General features: G+C 34.7%; 2 protein-coding genes across 3 annotated transcripts; one reads left to right on the top strand and one right to left on the bottom strand.

Annotated features, from left to right (window-relative positions):
* Positions 1–1,428: 1,428 nt before the first annotated feature.
* Positions 1,429–10,144, bottom strand: LOC115954455 (switch 2). 2 transcript variants are annotated; one of them, XM_031072309.1, is made up of 8 exons: positions 9,605–10,144; positions 8,363–8,469; positions 6,267–7,188; positions 4,702–4,949; positions 3,431–3,557; positions 3,080–3,355; positions 2,710–2,983; positions 1,429–2,049 (listed from the first exon to the last, which is right to left on the bottom strand). In XM_031072309.1, the coding sequence occupies exons 1-8, from the start codon at positions 9,962–9,964 to the stop codon at positions 1,736–1,738; spliced, it is 2,628 nt and encodes an 875-aa protein (XP_030928169.1). In that variant the 5' UTR covers positions 9,965–10,144; the 3' UTR covers positions 1,429–1,735. The 2 variants fall into 2 exon arrangements, with proteins under 2 accessions (XP_030928169.1, XP_030928170.1); XM_031072310.1 differs by lacking the exon at positions 9,605–10,144 and adding an exon at positions 7,373–7,475 and having other exon boundaries at positions 1,639–2,049; positions 8,363–8,466.
* Positions 10,145–21,969: 11,825 nt separating this feature from the next.
* On the top strand, positions 21,970–23,128 carry LOC115957939 (early nodulin-like protein 2). The gene is made up of 2 exons (XM_031076290.1): positions 21,970–22,274; positions 22,431–23,128. The coding sequence occupies exons 1-2, from the start codon at positions 22,100–22,102 to the stop codon at positions 22,943–22,945; spliced, it is 690 nt and encodes a 229-aa protein (XP_030932150.1). The 5' UTR covers positions 21,970–22,099; the 3' UTR covers positions 22,946–23,128.
* Positions 23,129–23,341: the final 213 nt, after the last annotated feature.

Raw genomic sequence — 23,341 nt, 5'->3', positions numbered from 1 at the left:
ATCCGCCAAAATACCCAAACTAACCCCAAAAATGATCTAGACTACCCTCAACATAATGGAATCGGTATGTAGTGTGGCTAATCTCCTCAGGCTTCACCAAATGGTAACCATCTCGCAGCTTTTATAGCCTATAAACCCCTTGACACTTTTAAGACGGCAGACAAGGTGTAGTAATTCTCTCGGCAAAGTGGTTGGCTTTGCATGAATATGCTTTCCACTAAAGGCTCACCAAACTCTTGTACAATAAGTGAAGCAAGCTATGGCGTGCTTTCAGGATTTTAACTGAGCTAGAGGATTTTGCATTCACTCGCAATTGCAATCCATTCCACTTTTAAACTCACTGGTTCATGAGCAACTACCCCTCATGTGTCATGCATCTTAGTGCAATCAAATGGATCGATGTGTAAAGAGCAATCCTAAAATCACAACTATTTTTGCCACAACTTGTCACATGACAAGTTGTGAGTAATGGAAACATGAACTCACATGGACCCATCACTTTTTCTTCACAACTCATAACTCGCCATGTGGCGAGTTGTAACAAAAGTTGTGCAATAAGTTGTGTCCTTAACATTTCTCTCATGTGTCATGCATCTTAGTGCAATCAAATGGATTGATGTGTAAAGAGCAATCCTAAAATCACAACTTGCACAATTTTTGTCACAACTTGTCACATGGCAAGTTGTGAGTAATGGAAATATGAACTCACATGGACCCATCACTTTTTCTTCACAACTCATAACTCGCCATGTGACGAGTTATAACAAAAGTTGTGCAATAAGTTGTGTCCTTAACATTTCTCATGTGTCAAATCTTTTTTACACAAAATTGACGCTACTGACAAGTCAGCTTAAATGTAACTGCTTTCATTTCCTGATGGATTGCTCTCTATGCTTGCAACCAACACTGGACAACTTCACTGCTTAGATGTGACACGAATTAAATAAGACAACTATTTTAATTTAAGTAAAAAGTTGTTGAGATAGTAGAAGCTTTGATACCAATTCATTGCGACTGTAGTTAATTATGGTATATTTATGTGAAATAATAATAGAAAAATCAAACGTAACATGAAAGACAAAGATTTACATGATTCACCCTTGTTATGTCCAGTAGAGGCACCGAGAAGAAAATTTTACTAAAAATAAAGAATCTACAAAGGTAGCACAAAGAACTCACAAAACACAAATCTCAAGTACACCTGAAAAATAATCACTTGCAGCTAACACAAATTCTCTAAACAAAGCGTGCAAAACCCAAAAGAAGTGTAAAAACTAAATACTGATCAAACTCGGCAAGAAGGAATTGACTTCACTGGAGTATCCCATGTGCACTAGGTGCAGTTTATTCAAGCCAACAATAAACAAAAGTAATCAGGATTTTGGACAGCCAGTTTGCTCTGGCCACTGTTGCAAAGGAACGCTGGTATGAAATAATTGAACAGTGTCTCTACTCCGTAATGTACAAAAGTCAGAGTCTGGATAAATCAGTATTGTCAAGTTCAACGCAATTTTCAGAAAAGTTGAATAACTGGAAAACAGCTAAATGAGTGTAGTTACTAATCTATCTGAGGTATTACATTCAAATATTACAAGCATGGAATGCTATACAAAAATTAAAAAAAGAAAAGAAAAAGAAAATAGATCTTTATGATACAACAATGTACATTAAACAGTTACAGCTATTTGTTATACATCTGATGGGGAAAAAAAATGTTTCTGCACTAGGAAGTGCTTCAACCATTAGGTAACTTCTCCTTCCTCTTTTTGTAGTCTCGAAGCACTTTCTCCCTCTCCAAAGGAGTTGCAGAAAGTAACCACTTGCTAAATTCAAATTCTCCCATACCTGCGAACCGAGCAATGAGACTGTATTGGCTACTCTTCCGGTCTTTGATTGAAGGAACATTTTCTTTCTCACTTACACCATCTGGTTTGCTCCTCCTTGCTGCAGGGATATGGCTATCATTCTGAGGGATGCTTATATCCAACTTCCCTTGAATCCCAGGTCCAGCATTGACAATGTCTTCATTACGATGAGCATATACAATGCCTAAACACAAAAACATCGATTGATTTAATAAGTATGTGAAATCCTTTTAAAAAACCCTACCTACTGGCTATTGTAATCCCTATCAATGCAAAATCCTTAGGTCAATGGCCTATAGATCCAATATTTTCCACTAGTATCCCAAGTTCCCAACTATCTGGGATAGGCTAGAGTTTTTCTAAACAATAACCAACACTTAGATCTATCTCAACCCCATTGCCACTAAGGGAAAATTCAAATAAAAGGCTAAAATCTTTCTGAAGTTCGAAGCCAATAATTCTATTTGTACAGCAATGGCCCAAGGTCTTTTTGACTTGCCTCTTCTCATAGTAGCACCTGCACAACTACCCAAGCAGTTCTCATCTTAACAGGTGCCATCTGTATTTTTCATGTATTCAATGAGGCAAAAAATACTGCAGAGCAGGTAATGTCTGCCTATGGGGATCCTAAAAGGTGAGAAACAAGATGTCATCAACACAACTAACTTCCTAAATCTATTGTTTATAATGTTCACTAGTGCTTCTTGTTTAAATAGATGGACAATGAATATCTTCCTCAAAATGCTGGGGAGGAGAGAGGGGGGGGGGGGGTATAAAAAGGGAATGTGAATGCAGAGTAATAGTAACAGAAGAAATTGAATTATAAAGAACAAGATAAGCCTACCCATGTCTTCAAGCACTGGTTTACTTCTTTTTACCCTCTCAGAGTCACTAGGCACTCTGGTTTCAGACTCAGATGAAAATGTAACGCCCACTTCCTTGGATGAAACAAAATTGTTTCCAAGTTCAGTTAATCCTTTTTTCGTACTAAGGTGATCCCCATGTTTGTGTCCCTGATTTTCATGTAATTCGATGATTTCGCTGGTAAAGAGCTTATCAGATAGATCACGAAATAAATTGCAGATTCCAAAAAGCTCGCCTTGAAATTCTTTGCAATCCTGATATGGAGCTAATAAAGTGAAACACAAGAAATCTAATATTTGAAAACAAACATAAAAATCAAGAACACCGCCACCCACAAAAAGTGAATGTACCTGAACACCTTCAAAGTACCGTTTTTCTAATTTTCCAGAAACGGCTATATTTGATAGCTGCTGTTTATACACTTGACGGGAATAAACAAGTTCCTCAAGGGAACCAGCTGCAAGAAGGCGAAAAACCACAACATGCCGCTTCTGTCCAAATCGAAAGGACCTGTCCTGGGCCTGTAAGTCTTGGGCGGGATTCCAGTTTGGATCGAATATTACAACGCGATTTGCACTGACAAGATTTAATCCAAGCCCACCAGCTCGGGTTGATATGAGAAACACCTGAAACAAGAATTTAGAGCCCATTAGCAATTTGGATCACAAACTGAACATTTAATTTTGAGTTTGAAAATTTACTAGTTTGCTTGGACTTGAATTGAAGTCATCAACTAGAGACTGGCGTAAGTTGGTTGGGGTGGAACCATCAAGCCTTGAGAAGCAGTATCCTTTGCGTATAAGAAATTTTTCCAGTATGTCCAGCATCCTAAGAAAGTAGATCAATTTCATGAGCAGGTAACGTCACACCCAACAAAAGAAGGCAAATGGAGAGAATTCATTGACACCCAACAAAAGAAGGCAAATGGAGAGAATTCATTGACAAAGAACATTAGTCATCTCAAATGTCAAATATATAACCATCAGAAATAATAAAAAAGCCAAACACAAAAAAATCCTCAAAAATATTTTTCCTAAAGAACATATTTGCTTATCTTCACATCTATAGAGCAAAAGATCTGTAAACCAAAATGGCTCCTACCCTGCGAGTCGAGAAGAATGAGAGATTGGACAGGAACCCAACATTTTTACAACTTCATTAAATATGAATCGCCAACTACCCTATAGTAGTTTTTCTAGCGTTCACCTTCCTCATCCATTTTTTGCTTCCCTTTACATTCTAAAAGCCCTTTAGCTACAAGTAGCCTCATCAATAATTGAAGGTAACGGAAGATACTTAGCTCCTGGCCCTTGCATTCTCGGAACATATAGTAAATTAGCAGCTTTTACACAGAGGTGAACATCAAATGACTGCAGCTTCGGACTCTCTCTCTCTCTCTCATGCCTAATTCTCATGGAACTAGCACAACTTTTTGTTTCTTGCTAACACTCACAGAAGAATCTTTCCTTTTCTAGCTGTTTTTGATCTTTACAAAGTGAACAATTTGACCCCAATAAAGCTTGATGAGAAAGCAAACCACGTTGTCAGGATGGAAGACCAGGAAAGGTAAACGGTGGACCAGTTAGTGGCGGCCTAGCTCTGCACCTATGTGCCTATGACTTTGTTTCTTAGAAATTCATTAATGTGGAGTTTAGTAGAGGTTTAAGAATTTCATAATTTTCCAAACTTGATAAACATTGTTGATTAAATATAAGGAATGGCCGTAATGGTTAATTTGTTATCCAAATTAGTCAATGAGCTACTCTACTTTATTCTTATTTAAAATTCTTTTATACTGAGTTTAGAATGACCAGACAGAAAACAGAAAAACCAGATAATAGAATGATATATTGAAACTGGAAAACCATGTTGTCAGACCTTAGCAGAGCGAATATTATTAAAATACCTTACAAATAGAAAATAAAAGAACCTTGAACTAAGGGCCCTACATTGTAAAATAATGGCACATTACCTGACAGAGTAACTGAACAAAAGAACTTTATCGCCATGCGAAACCCATGAAAGCATTAGCTTTTCCAGTGCTCGCATTTTGCCACAATGTTTGACATCACTTAGGCCCATGAAACTCTCACTTTGGGTGTTCCCTCCCGCCAAATCAATATCAGGGCCAAAGACAGCGGAGGCAAACTCTGCATCTTTTCTTTGTTTATCTGGATCATCCTTATGGTTAGGCTTAATCAGCTCCAGGTGATTGCTTATCTGTTTCCAAAAGGTAAATATGCACAAAGCCAAACATAATTTTTTGAAGCAAATATAATGATATGAAACAGGATCTAGAAGATAGGAAAGAAGAAACAAGATCACAATAGTATATATAATTATTTGAAACAGCTGGGAACACCATTTAGTTCAAGCATTGAAATAACCATCCTAAATCGAACTGTTGGCTGAAGCATCTCTGCATTATGATAAAAAGGGTAATCTGGGCATCAATTGGCTAAGCAATTGGGTTACATTTTTTTATTTTTTATTTTTATAAAAGTAATGAGGTTGCCCTTTATAAGCAAGGGAGAGTTATATGAAAAGTTCTACTTATAATAAGAAGGTATAAATCACAATTCACTGCCTCAACATAACTTATTAAATGTTGACTATGAACATCATTTTCAGAGGATTGAAGTTTTGGAGCTTCCTCGTAAGGCAGCCTTCAAGCACTGATGCACATGTTAATGGAAGCATATGTACTAAAATGCAAGGCACTTGAGCAACACAAGCTTGGTGTCTCAAGATTTTCTATTAAAAATTTATATGCCTCTTATGTAAACCAAACATACCAGGATCTTATCATCAATAAGAGAGAAAAACGAAAACAAGTTTCACATCCTCTTCTTTTTCAGTACAGTTTAACTTTATTTTGACTCACACTTTAGATTGATTATGGCTTAACAGAAGCCTAAAAAGTTCTTGATGACTTAGGATCAATACAAATAAATCAATTGTGATGACTGTTGAATAAGACTGGATGAATTTCAAAGTCTCAAAATGCAATTGTAATTATTTTGTAAACTCTCAATGGTCCACAAGTTTTCTTTAATTTTCATGGTAGGTAATACCATTCTACTATGTTTAAATTCCATTTTTTTAATTACAATTTTCATTTCATCTATTGTAGATTAATCTTGAAAAGATTTTGAAAATTTTAAAGCACTTATACTTCAATCTCAAAGTCAAGCTTTAGCTAATGTGAAGACACACACAACAAGCTTCAGCCTTGTTGCCCAAGTGGTACCCGGTTCCTCAAGTGACTGCTAGCTCGGGGGTTTGATTCCCTGAATAAACAATTACCCAGCAAAAAAAAAAAAAAATGCTCTAGCTCTCACTTCTGGATTTGTTAAAAATAATATAAATGCAAAGGTTTGCCTGGTCTAGGAAACTGCAGCAACAAGTCCTTCAGAAAATATAATAAAAAATAAAGTTGCGATAGACTCCTTATATTATGACTTAATGCCTCTTTATTTTTCAGCAATGATTGTAATAATAAGAAAACAGTGCAACAATTTTCAAGAGCTTGCTAACCTGTTGCAACTTAACAAGGCAGGGAAGGACAAGGCAAAAGGGGCATGAATCACAACCATCAGGATTGTCCCTGTGAAGATAAGGCCAAATTACTCCATTTGGTACAGTCCTTTTGCAACATTCAACTTGAGTAAGAGGGCTTCCGCAGCTACATGGCAGGTCCTTATTTATAAGGCACTGGATGTCTGGTAGTTGTAACATTCTACTATAAATCCGTTTTTGCAATTCACTCATGGCACAGAACACAACATTATCTTCCTTTCCCATCATAAGATGGCCAATAGTCTCCTCCTTTGTCCTTCTCAACATATATTTCTGAAGAACTGCCACTAGGTGCTGTTTTCGCTTGTCAGCAACCCGAACAAATCTCTCAGGAGCAGTTGACCTCTGACCATGCTTGAGGGGCTCATCATAAAACTCCCGGAAATGTTCCCTTGTTCCCAAGGATCCTGGTGCGACCCAGTCGAAGAGATTAAATAATTCCATTATTTTATTCTGCATTACAGTTCCTGTCAGACCAAAACGTTTTGGGGTTTTAATTTCTAAACATGCTCCATAAAGCTTTGACTTTTCATTCTTAAGCCGGTGTGCCTCATCAACAATTACAATCTCCCACTTAACCTCAGACAAGATGCTGCCATAAATTCTGTATGTGTCAAAACTGGTAATAAGTATCTCAACTGCGTGTGCTTCTAACTTGTCGTATATTAGATCGCGGTTTGCACCATGGTAAATAGAAACACTAAAGGTTGCCCACTTAGAGAACTCATCCTCCCAATTATGGATAACAGAAGTGGGGCAAATTATTAGTACGGGGCCCTTTTTGCCTACCTGATCCATTATTGTTGAATCAACACCTTCTCTGTCTTTACCATATACAGCAGCCAGGAAGGCAATTGTTTGAATGGTCTTGCCAAGTCCCCTGTTCAAATTTAAAATAGGGAGAAGAACTTGATTACCCACAAGAAAGTTTAATGCAGTAATCAGAAGCAGCAAAGCCACATACATATGCCCATGTTCACATACAAGCAGAGATGCACGCATACACCCCTACCATCTAACATATCCAAAATTTACAGTGCACACAATATCAGAAGGATCATTACATAGTGCTGATCCCACTGAAGTGTGGTCCTGGGAGGTATGGCTTGGATAATGTCATACCCTTCAGCATTTTTGCCATAAAGTTGCCACTCTCAAAGCTTGAACCTGCACACATAGTTGGTAAAAAATATGCATACTATGCCATGTATTAAACGTATGTATGTAGTTTTTGGGGAAAAAAAAATTCTCTTGTTTATTGTAGGAAACAAAAATACTCCAAAAATACATGTGTTCTATAATTAAAAGTATAAAAACACATCTGTGAAACATGGATATGGACACATCACTTCTTCAAAAATTAGGAAATGACACTATGAGGATTTGACATTTAATTAATTGATCAATTAATATCTTAAGGTATATTTTATTTATTTTTAGGCATATTTTATGTTTATTTTCAAAAATAGATAACAACTATCAAAATATTTAAAAACATATCTTAAATTAAAGGAATCTTTTAAATAGTTTTTATTCCTCTTAACACACTAAGGACCCGAATGCAGGAGTGTCCCCAGCATGTCTGTGTCCAACATGTGTCTGACATGGATATGCCAAGGATTTTGGAATGTTCATGCTTCTCAGTAACATGTATTAAATATCTCCCGCATTATACATGTACAAAAATACTTCATCTTGACTGAAATTTTATACTTTTATCAGCAATATAATTATTTTCCTTGCTAAGGTGTGTCATTATATATGAAAACAAAATTATCAGTCATTTTTTTAGTTCCATGTTTTACTATTTATATTAAACATCAAAACTTTCATATTTGTATTATAATCTTGAATTTTTTTGATCAATTGAGATTTTTCTATAATTTGAATTATTAAATCTTATTAAAATATATAATAAGATCTAATTATTGTGGGTTGGACAGTACCCAACAGCATTTTCTTCTTTAATTTCAGGGAAACCCATTTTCTGAAATGACTCATCCAGAAACAAAACATGAACTATATGGGCAACTCAAAAAATCCTGTGTACTTACATGTCATCTCCAAGAATGCCTCCATGGTTGTTCTTGTATAAACTATATAAAAACTTCACGCCTACTCTCTGATGTTCAAGCAACCTACAGTTGATAGCCGCGGGAACCTGAAAAGCATTGATTCCTATGAACAGAATTCCAAAAACATCTAGAGCTTCACCATGGAAAAAAAAAATTTGACACTGTAGGGTCTTCATTGTTATAATGAACAAGATATCTGCTAAGAAGAGCAATTTACACTAATGGTGAAAATTTCATGGAGATGACTATCATTAGTTTGTGCTTTCCCCACAGTAGAGAATTTTTTTTCACTCATTTTTCAGTTCCCCTCCATCCAAACTGGCCATAATTGATGAGAAGTGGGCAGGAAAGAGAAAAGAAAAGAAAACTAAAAACTAAAAAACCTTTAACAACCACTGTAACATTAGCCTATTATAAAATTTCAACTTTCCAGTTCTTCTCATATATCTTTTGGGAATATAAAATGTATAAGTTCAGTGTTCTCTCTAACATGATTCAGTATCCAAAACAGTCTGGTAGACCCATACTCACTAATTAATGCTTTCCCTGTGGAGTAATATTATGATACATATCATGTGACAATTTGGCTGCCACATTAGTTTGCAAAATTAATTATGTAAAACTCTTTGTATGTTTAGTATTTCCCAAAATCATATATGTAATATCTACTATTTATGGAAAGCACTCCTATGATCCATTTAAACAAACAAGAAGCGCTACATCCACAACATTTTCACAATAAATCATAGGTGGTTAGTTATTATTGGTTTAAATTTGAACCTAACACTGAGGTTACTTTTTTTGCCCTAATAATAACAACCAGTAATAACCTACCACTTAAGATTTGTTGTGAAAATGTTATGAACATATCATTACTCTAAACAAAATCAATATTTCAATATGCATTTAAGCACATATCCAATTGAATTTGAAAACTGAGAGTTAAACCCTCTCTCTCTCTCTCTCTCTCTCACAGTTCACAATTCACTATCCAAAGGGAAATTCATGAATAGCCAAATTAATCAATCTTTCCCAATTCGTTTCTCTCTAATCCCAAGGAATTATACAGAACAAGCAAATAGCAAGTATTGAAAATATTTCAAAAGAAAACTATGCACAAAGCAAGACCAAAAATTTAAATCCAGCAAATTCATTTACACAATATATACACAAATCACAAATGGGTTCTTAAAGACAGAAACTTGCTAAGCATAAAATCACCTGTACAACTGGAATTTCACCCTGTGAGGACAGAACCAATGGCTCAAAGGGTCCTGTATGCTCAAACTGAAACTGACCCAATTTGGTGGGTCTCCCAAATCTATCTGGTTCTTCTGCCTCTTCCTTTTCTTCTTCATCACTATGACCTTGAGGTTGTTGGTTAGGTAAGCAATGTGGTTTTTGGGGTTGGGGCAGATCCTCTGGGTCTTGGAGGCGCAGAAGCTGTTGAGAGAGAGTGGACTTTGGGGGTTTTCTAGGGATTATGGGGTCAAAGCTTTGGGTTATGGATGTGGAATTCAACGACGAAGATGGGTTTTTGGTGCAGGGCTTGAGGGTTTCTTTGAAGATGTGCAGTGACATATGGAAAAAGGTGAGGAATTTCTGGTAACAGTTTTCAAAGAAAAGTGTTTTTTGGGACTTGTGATTTTGTGTTGTGGGGACTGGGGAGGTTGTGTTTTTGTTGTTCCCGAAAACAAAAAACAGACTTAACCGCCCAAGGGCAAGAGGGTTTGATTTTTGAGTTTTGTTGAGTTCTGATTCAGCCACCTCTGTTGATGGGGGAAGGGTTCACCAAGCCCTCTCGTGAGGCCACCTGGCATGACTGAAATATATGACAGTATTTTTTTTTTAAGGCGAAAATACCATTTTGATCTTTTTATTTTGGGTTCACAATCAATTTAGTCTCTACATTTTGGTAACAATTAATTTAGATCATGTTATTTTCAATCTATAGCCAATTTGGTCAATACCATTAACATACTAACGAAAAATGTCTATATGACAAATGGATTATATAATTGGCACATTAAAGCTTATGTGGCCAATAAAATATTAATAAAATTTTTTTTAATTAACATTTAAAAATGCCATGTATGCATTTGAATGATAAAAAACTCCACGTCAATAAAAACCCAAAAAAACACCAAATTTTTTTTTAAAAAAATTCATCAAACACTTTAAAAAATAAAAAACATAAAGTTAAAATTAACCCAACATCTAGGCCTGTTTAGTAGGGCATTTCAAACAACCATTTTCAATTTTTAAACAATATTACACATATTTCCATACACCTTTTCACTTACATGTATTTCAAAAAACTATAAATAATATTACTCAAACTTCTCTACCAAACATGCTCTTAGTTTCTCAAGTTTAGGGTTTATTTGAGATCTGCTTATTTTGCTAAAACTGAAAACTTTTTGCTAAAAGTACTGTAGATAAAGGTAAAAGTTAGATGAAATAGTATAGTAGGACTTATAAATAGTACCAAAAAGTGCAATGAGGCTTATAAATAGTAGTAAAAATAAGTTAAATAGTAAAATAAAATAAGTTAATCAGTAGCCAAACGTACACTTTTAGCGTGCGTAGCTTTGTAGGTAAATCCCAAATCCTAGCACTGCTGAAAACCACTCCACCATGAGTCAACCGAGCTACAAGTAAACCCTTTAACCACAGTTCTTGACCCAGCCAGCAATGCCTAGATCAGTCAACTCAAGATCCAAACAGCTGTGTCGTTGCCATCCACGTCGTAGCCAACCTCCTCTGTCATGGCCGAGATCGCCAATCTGCCATGGACAACTCCAAGCTCCATCTCCTCCACCTAGATCTGGGTTATCCTTTCCCTTTCACCTATTGCAATTTTCCAAATTTGCTGAGAATTCTAAGATGAATGTTTAAGGAATCAGGGCAGTAAGATGTGGGTTATCGCAAATGTTGGTTTTTTTTTTTAATTTTTTTAATTTGGGTTTTGGCTATACAAGTTTGAATATGTATTTAGTTGAATCGTATTTTTGTGAAAGAGAAATTTTTGGTTTAACTTATGATGTTGATTTTATTTTTGGAATAATTTGTATAGACATTCTGTATTGAGATAGCAAATGTTGTTGAAAGGGTTCAAGATTACAAATTTTGTTCTTCCTATTTGATTTTTTTTTTAAATATATATTTCGTGTTCTTCTTGTTTGAAGATTAAAGATTAAGTTGATTCATTTTAATTTTAAGGTTTTTTTTTTGGCCTTTTGACTCTGATGATTTTTTTATTATTTAATTTTTGTGTTTTTTGTGTTTTTTTTTTTTTTTCTTTTTTCTAACGTGGAATTTTTGATTGTTCAAATGTTTACATGGTATTTTTAAATGTTAATTTAAAAAGTTTCTATTAATATTTTATTGGCCATGTTAGCTTTAATATACCAACTATGCAATCCATTTTCTACGTAGATATTTTTCATTAGTAAGTTAACGGTAGGGACCAAATTGACTACAAATTGGAAAAGCGTAAATGCACTTTTAGTCCTTATATTTTGACTTTTTTCCATTTTAATCCCTACATTTTATTTTTTCCACTTTTAGTCCTTAAATCAATTTACGCGTTTCCATTTAAGTCCTTGAAGCTACTTTCCGTCACTAATCTAACGGGCAAACTAACAGATGAATAAAATAATAATAAAAAATTTACTGTAGCATGCCACGTTAGATTATAATTTAAAATATTTATTTTTCAATTTTAACAAAATAAAAAATATGAGTTGCCCAGATTTAGGTTCATCTTCATCAAGAACACCAAAGAACACAAACCCATATTTTAAACATAACAACACATGCCCAGATTTTCTTGCATTTTCTTGCCCTTTCTTGTCAACCAAACACAAACACGAATCAATCTCCAGCAAGAACACAAACACAAACCTAGCAGCAGATCTTCTCAGATTTTCTCAAACCACAAAACCCAGATATACAAAATCTCAACTCAAACCCAGATTTTCTCATCTTTCAATCAACAACGAAATCTCCAGCAAATAAATTTCATAAACGCAGAAACCAAATTCATAAACCCAGAAAATTTAGCATAAAAACACCATTAAAAAAAAAAATCATAAATTCCGAAGCCCCCCATCCTCAAACCCTCAAACCTAAGCAAAATCATTTCTCAGTTCTTTTTCATTCATTGTTTGGTTGCCAAGAAAATGAAAGAATAAAAATTTGGACAGCACCATCAAAGTCCATTCCGTCTCCATAGTCTCTCCAGAAAAAGAAAAAAAAAAGAAAAAAAACACCTAAACTACAAAAAAAAATCTCACAATGGAAAAACCCACAACAAGCTCAACGTGTCAACGGGTCGACTCGTCGCGATCGGAGATCTCCACGGCGATTTGGAGAAGTCGAAGCAAGAGTTACTACATAAACGACTCCGGCGACTGGACTGGCGGGTCAATGACCGTGGTTTAAGTCGGCGATGTACTCGATCGCGGCGGCGATGAGATTAAAATACTCTATTTTCTCGAGAGACTTCAATGGCAAGCGGTGAAAGCCAGCGGCAAAGTCATCACCATGAACGATAACCGCGAGACCTTGAACGTGGAAAGAGACTTCCTGTACATGTCGGAATCGGGTTGTGAAGAGTTTAGGGTTTGGGCACACAACAACATGATGCGCCGAGAGCCATTGAAATCCTCCGTCGACATCCAACCCAAATGGAACATGCTTGACCAGACCAGATCCCCTTTTCCACCTTCTGTTCTTGTTGTTATGTTTCTGGTGTGTTCTTCTTCTTCTTTTTATTTATTTTATTTATTTATTTTTTAATTCTTAACTCATATTTTTTCTTTTGTTAAAATTTAAAAATAAATATTTTAAATTATAATCTGACGTGGCATGCTACATTAAAGTTTTTATTATTATTTTATTCATCTGTTAGTTTGCCTGTTAGATTAGTGACGGAAAGTAGCTTCAAGGACTTAAATGGAAACGCGTAAATTGATTTAAGGACTAAAAGTGGAAAAAATAAAATGTAGGGACTAAAATGAAAAAAAGTCAAAATGTAAGGACTAAAAGTGCATTTACGCCAATTGGAAATAATAAGAACCAAATTGATTGTTATCAAAATGTGGGAACGAAATTGACTGTAATCTCAAAATGTAAGGACCAAAATAGTGTTTTTACCATTTGAAAAAAAAAATGGATGACAAGATTGGTAAGATCAACATTTTATAATTTCTTTTGTCTAATTACAATTTTAGTCTATAAATATGATTCAATTTCGTTTCTAAATTCAATTTTGTTTCTAAATTAACATGTTGAGTAAGACTTGGATTTAATGCTCTTGTGCACTAAACCTAACATAATGCAATCATGTGACAAGTGTTAAATATGTCTTGGTTAGTTTGGTTTCAATGCAAAAGAACGCTAGTTTCAACTCTCGAGTCATGTCTTTAACTCATCAATTTAATTCATAAAGTTTTTGAAAATAATTTCACATACCAGGTGTATTTTTCAAGCATCACTGGGGAAAAATAGGGTATAAACATGCAACTTAACATAGTGGACTTTGAGGGAGAAAAAAAGAAGACGAGAGGGAGATAATGTGTATATAAACTATAAAGAGAAAAGGAAATTGTCACACATGACTTTTAGATAGATTTTTGGGTAATATACTATTTACATTCCTAAACTTTACTAAATTAAAAAAAAAAAAAAAAAAAAAAAAAAAAAAAAAAAAATCCCTAAATTTTAGGGATAAAATAAACTTTTTGGGATAAAATAAACTTTTTGTAAAGTTTAAGAGCATAAGTAAAACATTTTCAATAATTTAGGTATGAAAGATGAACTTTTCAATAGTTTAGGAACGAAAAATGAATTTTTTAAGATTTAGGGACGAAAAACAAATTTTTGGTAAAGTTTAGGGACCAAAATAATATTTTACCCTAGATTTTTTTATTTTTTTGAGAAACATAAATTTTCTATTTTAATAACTTAAAAGTGTAATTTGTGTTGGGACAAATTAGTGCCCGGTTGCACCAATTAACTAATTTTAAGCCAAGTTTAATTTATTATCTAATTATGCTCAAGGTTTAACGCTATGTCAAAACATACACACCATATCACAATAATCAAAGTAGAAGAAAATAACATAAGCAATAATGCAATACGGTGATGGAAAGAAAACCCGAATCAAGAAAAATTCTCTAACAACTTAACCATGAACCCTACAAGCAAAATAAATCCATTATAAAGAATGGAAGTTTTATAGCAGTTTTAACCCTAAATCTATTAAGGGTTAGTTTGGTTTAGCTTTATGTTTCTATGCATTTTAAAATTTTGGAGGAAAATACACTTTACTACCCTAAATTATATTCCAAATTACAAATTGCATCATAAACTTTTAGAATGCATGGTTAACAGCCTAAATTATAACCTATGTTACACTTTACACCCTGCTGTCAATTCTATCATTATCTTGGAAGTAATAAACAATTAGTGAAATCATTCGTACATGAGAAATTAATTTGGACAATTTAATAATCAAAGCTCCACATATTTTAAGCTCTTGGGTAGTTAATTGGTTAATCCTCCTTGAGGTAAAAGACTTTGTGAGTAAGATTTGGCTTCTTCTTTGGTTTTGCACCACACATCGCTTAACCTAATAATTTTTTTTTTTTTTAATTTTTTTTAAAAGGGTGGAATTACACTTTTCGTCAAACTATCACCCTAATTACACTTCAACCCTAAACTATGGAAACACAAGATCAACCCCTCAACTTCAAAAGTAGGTTACACTTAATCCCTTACCATCTATGTTGTTGTTAACTGTGGGAGGACTTTCGTCTCAACCCCCAATCATGTATTGTTTGCTTTGGGATGGGCAAGGATCGACCTACGTCCCACCCGCACGAATTTGCTCAATCCCACATCGAGGAGAGATGCCTCCCACCTTTGCCTTATAAGCCTTTGGCCTAAGGAAGGGTGGGACGTAGGTCGATCATTATCCATCCCAAAGCGAACAATACTTGATTGAGAGCCGAGACGAAAGTTCTCCCATAGTTAACAACAACATAATTTGGTATTAAAAAACAATTTAGTTTTGTATTTTTTCTGGAAGGGTAAATTGGTCTTTTAATGTTAAGTACATTAGATTTAGTGGCAGTGCTACATGCAAGATGCAAGTATGAACACCTAGACTTGCAACTATAACCCATTTTGTCTACCTTACAAAAAGTTTTTGAATATTTTAACTTGAAGATCTTCAAGAATTTAGGTTCAACAAAAATAAAATAATACTATATCCACAATAATTTTATATCAACAAGTTATAGGTTTACAAAAGTACCCAATACATACCACCTTGAGTTGGTTATAGCCTTTTCGTTTTGTCCGCCACCCCCACGTGATTTTAATGAGTTATAAGTTAGAAAGTAACTTTTCAAACCTTAGTCTTATCCCCCACCTATCCATCTGGCCACTTGACCATGTCTTAACCATACTTTATTTTATTTTTCAAGGAAAGCATTCAATATCCTTTTTTTATTAAGTTTTTTTTTAACATGGACAATGCAATTTTTTATTTTTAATTAAAAAATAGAAACAATGCATTTAATCTGTAGTGTATATATATATATATATATATATATATATATATATTTATGTATATATTTTATCTTTCTTCTTCTAAAAAAAATATCTATAGCATTTGTTATATATATTTTCTTCTATAGTATTTGGTAATTTATTTGGTTAGCCTTATACTCGTAAAATAAATATAAGTTATGTCAAAAGATATTCTTTTTTTTTATAGCAAAATATGTCAAAAGATATTAAATATATTATATAATTAATAATTAATTAATTTTCATATCCCAAATGTGTCGTATTCTAGTTTTTCATTCATTCACCTTCATGCAAGTGTGTCTGACCCAATTTCTACTTCATTGCATTTAAGCCCAATAAATCATCACTCATATAAATAAATAAAGAGTCTCTTTCCTTATTAATGTGGAATTCCAAATTTGATATTACATTAACTCCTCATCTACCACATTAACTCACTTATCTTTACATTAAATTTGCCAACTTATTATGCATTAAAATATTAAATTCAATATTTAATTAATATTAAAATGCTACAAGAAACACCAAAATAAACAAAAGGGGAGACATTGAAGTTTGAAATAAAATTATAACTTTGAGGGTTAATAATGTATTTTGATAGATAAGGGGATTAAGTATAATTAGGGTGAAATATTTTGTTGGAAAAGTATAATTTTTGCCCTAATATATCATTTGGCACTAAGATTAATGAGCCATTCATCCCAATTTCCACGTCAAAGTTTACAGATTCTTTTACTTACTTGAACTGTGAGGATGTTTGGCTATTGCTGATCTTTCATCAGCTACATACTTTGAGATATGGCTGCTGAATAATTGTGAGAACAACGAGTGGGCTAAAGAATATAGAAATTATAATATGGTTAAAAAAAATGGTGCATGTAAATTATGTGATAGGTTTATTGAAAATGGTGCGAGAAGAGTTCCATAACTTAAGAACAAAACTAAAATAGTAACTGCTCTAAATTTCTTCGGAGGAATTCTATAAATTAATATTCAAGACAAGGCCCTTGGGAGGGAGGAGCTCTCATTCTTCAGAAAAATTATCTATGATGTATCATAGCACAAGAATTTAAGAGTACATTTAATTTATGATTGTGGTGGGCCTTTTTTGAGATTGTGGCTTGAGCTGCCTCCTGTCACACTACGGCCCAAAGGTTCTGGGTAGGAGAGTCAGGACTGGTCCAATTACAACTCACCTTGAATTGGCTTGTGTGCAAACTAAAACCCATTTGTTGAAACTTTGGTCATATGCCTATGGCAGATGAAACTGTTACAAAAGAGTTACGGTAGAAAAATATAATATAGCACAATAAAGGATAAGTGCTTACTGTTAGTCAAAACAAGCAAAGAATTCCAAATATGATAAAAAAAAATAAAAGAATAGCACAACAATAGAAACACACTATGAATAAAATGGCAAGGATAAAAGAGAAATAACACTGAAACTTAATCAATAAAATCAAAGGAGAAATGGTTAGTCTGCCGTGCTTAGTTGCATTACGGAACCAAGACCAAAGAGGGAACTACTTCCTCAATGTGGATAACCTCACAAGAAGGTCCTGCTGTAGAAATTACCCATTTTGAGAAATTGGGCCTAAATGACTTATGCTCCAAGAAATCCTTAATCCTTAATAGAAGGTAGACTTTTAGAGAGAGAGAAGGGATTAGCCTATTGGTGCATGTCTGCCATCACACTCTTACCCACTCTTTGTTTTTCTTTCTCCCTATTTCGTTACTCTGCTTTTTCCCACTCTTTTCTTTTTTAATTGTTGCTTGTGTGATGTTGTTTTCCCGATGTTGTTGTGATGTGATTGTTGTAATGTTGTGACTTTCTCGTTATGATTGTTGTTGTGATGATAATCCTCCTGTGCACAGTGGAGGCTCCTTATATACCGCCTACCATGATTGGTTTTTTACCATTTCACCCTTTAACCACTTTTGTCTGGGTGTGGGTGTCCTTCCAGACCATCCATTGGTTTGTCAACTGCCACCACCACTTATTTGTGCAGGCCGTGCCACGTCCCATTACTAGACAAAGAATCCTATTTTGTTTGCTTGTTTACCGTGGCATTTCCATCCAGAACAAGGTGGACATTCTCTCTCATTATCCCTCATGGCATGCATCTAGTGATTCCAACTCATCTTTCCCTCTTTTGGGTGGTATGTCATTCCAGCAAGATATTTCCCCCAAAAGAGTTTGAACGGGAACCCCAGAATAGGCTCCCCCTTCTCTCCACTGCCATACCACACCCTCTTTTACCTCTGGCTCATGGCCCACCATTCCTGTATTGGCTGGGTACAGGTTGGTGGTGTTTGAACCTTGTGCATACTCCATTTCCGTGTGTGTCGAAAGTTTGTCTGTTACTTATGCGTTTGCCACGACCTAGAGGCTCGTTTGTGTGTTCTATTGCTCATTCTTGACCTATTGTGGCGTGAACTGGTTTTTTGATCCTTCATTCTTTATGGCTTGCTTCCTTCAAGGGCCGGCCTTGCTTGATTGTGGGTTTTTCTCTACTTAATCCACCATTTTCTCCTTCTGTAAACTTGCTTGCATTCTTGCCATGCCACTCTGTTATTTCTACTGTGGTGTTATTTGATTTGTGCTTGCTGGGCCTCTTTTGGGCCTCCTGTATGCTTTTCTTTTACTTAATTACAGTGACCCAATATTGTCATTGGGCTTATATTCATTCGGGTCTTCTTGACCCATTCCATTACTTACGGGCTTCCTTGGCCCATTTCTTTCTCCTTAGGCATCCTCAACCCATTTTCTTTCCTTGGGCATTCTTGGCCCATTCCAATTCTGCATTCCCATGGATTTTTGCTAACTCTTTTGGGCTTCCCTGGCCCAATTATCATATCTTTTACCTTTGGGGTTCATGGGCTTTCCATAAACCCTTTACTCACTTACTTCATCACTTTGGGTCTACGTTGGCCCATTTTTGCTTTCATACTGTCCATGGGTTTACTACTTCTTTCTCTGGGCTCCTTTAAGCCAGCTTGCTTCCTTTGAGGCTCATTTATTATTTTCTAGGCATATGATCCATTATTCCTGCCATTCGGGCTTAATGGTTTTTCTCTTAATTTACTAACTCTTTTCTGCCCATATTGTTGGCCTTCTTCCTACTATTGGGTTTTTTTTGCTAAAATGAGCATCAATAATGATATTGTTTATTAGAAGCAACTAGTGTTAGTTTTAGAGTGAGGACATTTATGGATTTATATAATATTGATAATTCCTATTAAATATAAGTAAAATCTTATCTTTATTATGGGCTCTAGTTAATTCAACTAGAGAAGTCTCTTGTTCGAATAAGAGATCTAGAGTTTAAATCTCATTCTACACTAAAACTGATGGTATATTGGTATGATGATAATAAAAAATAATAATCATAAAGTGGATGACATAAGTTGAAATTTTATTGTATCTATAAAAAAAAAGTAGTTGTCTTTATTGTTTGAGATTTTTACTTATTCTTATTATTTAAGTTTGAGATTTTGAGTGAAGTTGTGGTGTGCCTTTGTGTTAGAATCTCTTTTCCTCTTCCTTGTGTGTGCGTTTGTTTCTCCAAAAAAAAAAAGTTTGATTATTTAATTTCAGGTTCAAGATAACTTATAGGTAGGGATGGAGCTAGAAGTTTAAGTTGGGGGAGGCGAAGTTTAAATTAAAAAAAGGCACATAACAACACTAGACACGTAGCATAACACTACAATCAACAAACTTTATTAAATATTAACAACAAACCATTAAAATTTCAAATCATCTCAACTAAAAAAAAAAAAAAAAAACACTAAAAGTCAAGCACCACCATTAATTATTTGTTGCTCCTTTATTCATTGATATTGTTGCTCCTTTATTCATACGGGCATATGTTATAAAAAAACAAAATCACCCATTCAGCATATGGGTAGTTCATAAAAAAAATATAAAAATAAAAAACACCCAATGGGTCAAACTCCAAACAGTAAAAGAGTTAAAGTATTGACGGTGATTCTTCATTTAGTAACAAAACAGAAAAAAATTAAGAGAGTTCTCCATCTTCCATTGAAAAAGAGAGAAGAGAGTAAAACAGAGCACAAGCTACAGAACAGAGCACAACCTTCAGCTCTAGCTGTTATGAATGAAAGGTTTAGTTTGTTTTCAAAAAAGAAAAAGAAAAAGAGAGAAGAGAGTTAGAGAGAGAGAGACTGAGAGAAAAGAGGTTCTGCCTCTGCTCAGCTAAGATGAGAGAGGGAAATACCGTGCTGGTGCTTTCATGGTCTCTTTCAGAAGTAGATTTGCTACCAACGTGCCATGCCATGCTACTGCATTTTTGGTCTCAGTCTTCATTCCCTTGGCCTCACGTCTCAGTACTAGTGTCTCTCTCTGGGTTAGGGTTTTTTATTTATTTATTTATTTAAATTTTAGGGCAATTTGATGGAATGATTTGATGTCAGATTGGGTTTATTTCAATTTTTTTAAGGACTGGGCTAATGTTTTTGGTAAATTGTCTGATTGTACTCAATTTTCTTTAGCCTTTCCATTTTGGTGATTTTGTTATAGGCCTAATTTTTGGGGTTTACCCATTTGTTTTTCTTGTGATTTTAGATCTGTAAATTTTAGTGGGCTTTTTCTTTTTGTTTAAAAGATTTTGCTTAGGGGGGCAAGTGTAATTGTTTTGGGCAAAGTGTAATTGTTTTGGGCAAAATTGCTCAAATCTGTAATATATATATATATATATATACTCCTTGATTTTTTTCCAAATTTTTGGGGGGTGGGGGGTGCATGGCCCCCCTAAGTCAAAGAATGGCTTCGTCCCTGCTTATAGGTAATGATATTCTTTTTAGTGTACTATGTCTCTAATTTGAACTATATCACACCCTCTTGCACTATCTATGTATCTAAAAAAAATGAATTTAAGTCTTCTTAAACAAAAAATATAAAACAAAAATAGTATTTCAAATTCATTGTTGAACACTATGTACACATAACCACCATAATTTAATGCGTAATGTATAAAATTTTTGTTGATGTTCACATTTAAAATGTGAAATAGGTGATATATAAGAAGTAAACTAACGAGTGTGAAAAAATCAATACCCTAAACTTGATGTTTTATGCGTGGAAAATTAAGCAATTTTTGAATTAATTAATAATGGCTCAAAAAAAGTGTTAGTGCTATTAGCAAACCAAATTTAAACAACCTACTACTTGGCTAAAATCATTTGTAAATCACTAAATTGTACTCTTATCCTCGTTCCAGAAATAACAAAAAAGTACAAATTATTTTTTGGACTCTCTAATTCATCCGAGGTAATAGTCATAAGTCTCACCCCAAACCACCTAATAATAAATTTTTAAGGTCAAATTAAATTATCATCTACCAAATAATTACAATTGATACATGTCACCACATTAATTTCATATTCAATTCAGCATCCACAGACGACGGAATTTAATGTAATAATTAAAGTTATTTTAGCCGTTATTAAGCAACCAAAAGAAAAAAATTACATGTTCTATTTAATTTGAACGATTTCTGCAACCATAAAATAATGAAAAATAAAAATGAAAATGAACTTATTTTTCGTAAAAGGAAAATATACCTTTTTTTTTTTTCCAGTTTGAGAGTACTGCAAGTAGCAACCGGAATCTTATAGAAAGCAATTAATTTAATTTTTCATTTTGGTCGGTGGCCAATGAAAGATTTCCAACCTATAAAGCTCATGAAATACCACAATCACAGCCTTAAACCCTTATCTTATTCTGTCGCATAAAACAAAATTAGCAGAACAAAACCTCAAATTCCAAAGCCTTTCATGACCGTTAAGTCTCTCACATGGCGCGACGTGTGAAAAAAAACCCTTCAGTCCCTCACTGTCATTAGCTGAAATGAAACGCCTACCAAAATTTATTACACGTACCCAAATGCCAGCAAAGATTGCCATAATATTTTTCACCACCGCTGTGAATTTTGCATGCTCTACAACGGTCATTTTCTCACCAATCCCTCTATATATTCCTCACTGGCCAGGCTCACATTTCTCATCACTCTCTCTATCTAAGACTTCCTAGCAAACATAGGTGTCTGACATACACTTTGGAGTACTACTACTTCTACTACTCTTGTTTGTGCAATGGGGTCTCTCTCATTTCTTGGCTTTCTATTTGGGGTATTAGTTATGGGGTCTCTTAGCTCATCCCATGCTCACAAATTCTTGGTTGGTGGAAAAGATGGTTGGGGATCAAACCCTTCTGAGAATTACAATCACTGGGCTGGAAGAAATAGATTTCAAGTCAATGATACTCTCCGTAAGATATAAGCCTCTCTCTCTCTCTCTCTCTCTCTCTCTCTCTCTCTCAATTTATGATACACACAATCAACGTTTTTTGTTTGTTTCTGACGATGATTTTTAAGTTGTTTGAGTTCTGGGTATATTAAATGTTTCTTCATATTAATTGGTGCAGTTTTCAAATACAAGAAAGGATCAGATTCAGTGTTGGTGGTAACAAAGGACCAGTACAATTCATGCAACACCACAAGTCCCAAACAGTCCTTGACAGACGGAGAGTCAGTCTTCAAGTTCGATCGTTCAGGTCCATTTTACTTCATCAGTGGCACTGGTGATAACTGCAAAAAGGGACAGAAGCTCATCGTAATTGTCTTGGCCGTGCGAAACAAAACTCGCCACGCTCCTCCGCCTTCTACTGCTCCGGTGCCCAAGCCACCGGTGTCGCCATCCCCGACTGCTGAAACCCCGGCATCACCTCCTACAACGCAGCCTCCAGTAGCCAAGAGCCCGAAAGGAGAGTCACCTCAGCCTGCAGGCGTGAGCCCATCGGATATGGAACCTCCGGCTCCAGCTCCAGCTCCAGCTCCAGCTAAATCAAGTGCACCAGGTTTTACTGGTTCAGTTGGGTTGGCTTTGGGTATTAGTATTGGAGTGAGTGTGGTTTTAGGCAGCTTTGTTGGGATGGTTTAGAATTTAGAGCCTTGGTGAGGGATCGGGGATGGTATAAGACCAGATTGTTGTTTGCCAGTATAATGGAAATAGGGGTTGAAATTTTACAAATTCTTTGTTTGGAAATTTAATGTGTTATATAAATTTCAATGTTCTTTTTACCAAATGTCATTATTTTTTAGCATTTAGAAACAATGTCTATTTAAATTGATGAATTCTCTTCCTGCTTATCACATATCATGAACAGCACGGTAATTGCCAGATTGGCACAAGGCTTCTTTGAAATCACGTTATAGAGTTTACTGTCCGTTTGAGTATTTCGTAATTTCTAGTAGTTTATTTGTACATATCAAAATATATAATTGTTGGTAGATTTTATCCTAAATGTGTCCTAACAAATTAAAAGCTAACTCATTT

The sequence above is a fragment of the Quercus lobata genome, chromosome 8 (genome assembly GCF_001633185.2).
Source record: "Quercus lobata isolate SW786 chromosome 8, ValleyOak3.0 Primary Assembly, whole genome shotgun sequence".
In the NCBI taxonomy this organism is placed as follows: domain Eukaryota; kingdom Viridiplantae; phylum Streptophyta; class Magnoliopsida; order Fagales; family Fagaceae; genus Quercus; species Quercus lobata.
Note: the sequence above shows the minus strand (reverse complement) of the source record. Positions and strands in the feature narration are given on the sequence as shown.

Excerpts from the sequence above, each read along its gene's own strand:
- LOC115954455 (XM_031072309.1), bottom strand. The coding sequence starts at position 9,964 with ATGTCACTGCACATCTTCAAAGAAACCCTCAAGCCCTGCACCAAAAAC. Across the intron at positions 8,470-9,604 it reads GTGAAATTCCAGTTGTACAG|GTTCCCGCGGCTATCAACTG; the intron begins GTGATTTTATGC and ends AATGCTTTTCAG. Across the intron at positions 2,050-2,709 it reads ACCAGTGCTTGAAGACATGG|GCATTGTATATGCTCATCGT; the intron begins GTAGGCTTATCT and ends TTTTGTGTTTAG.
- LOC115957939 (XM_031076290.1), top strand. The coding sequence starts at position 22,100 with ATGGGGTCTCTCTCATTTCTTGGCTTTCTATTTGGGGTATTAGTTATG. Across the intron at positions 22,275-22,430 it reads TCAAGTCAATGATACTCTCC|TTTTCAAATACAAGAAAGGA; the intron begins GTAAGATATAAG and ends TAATTGGTGCAG.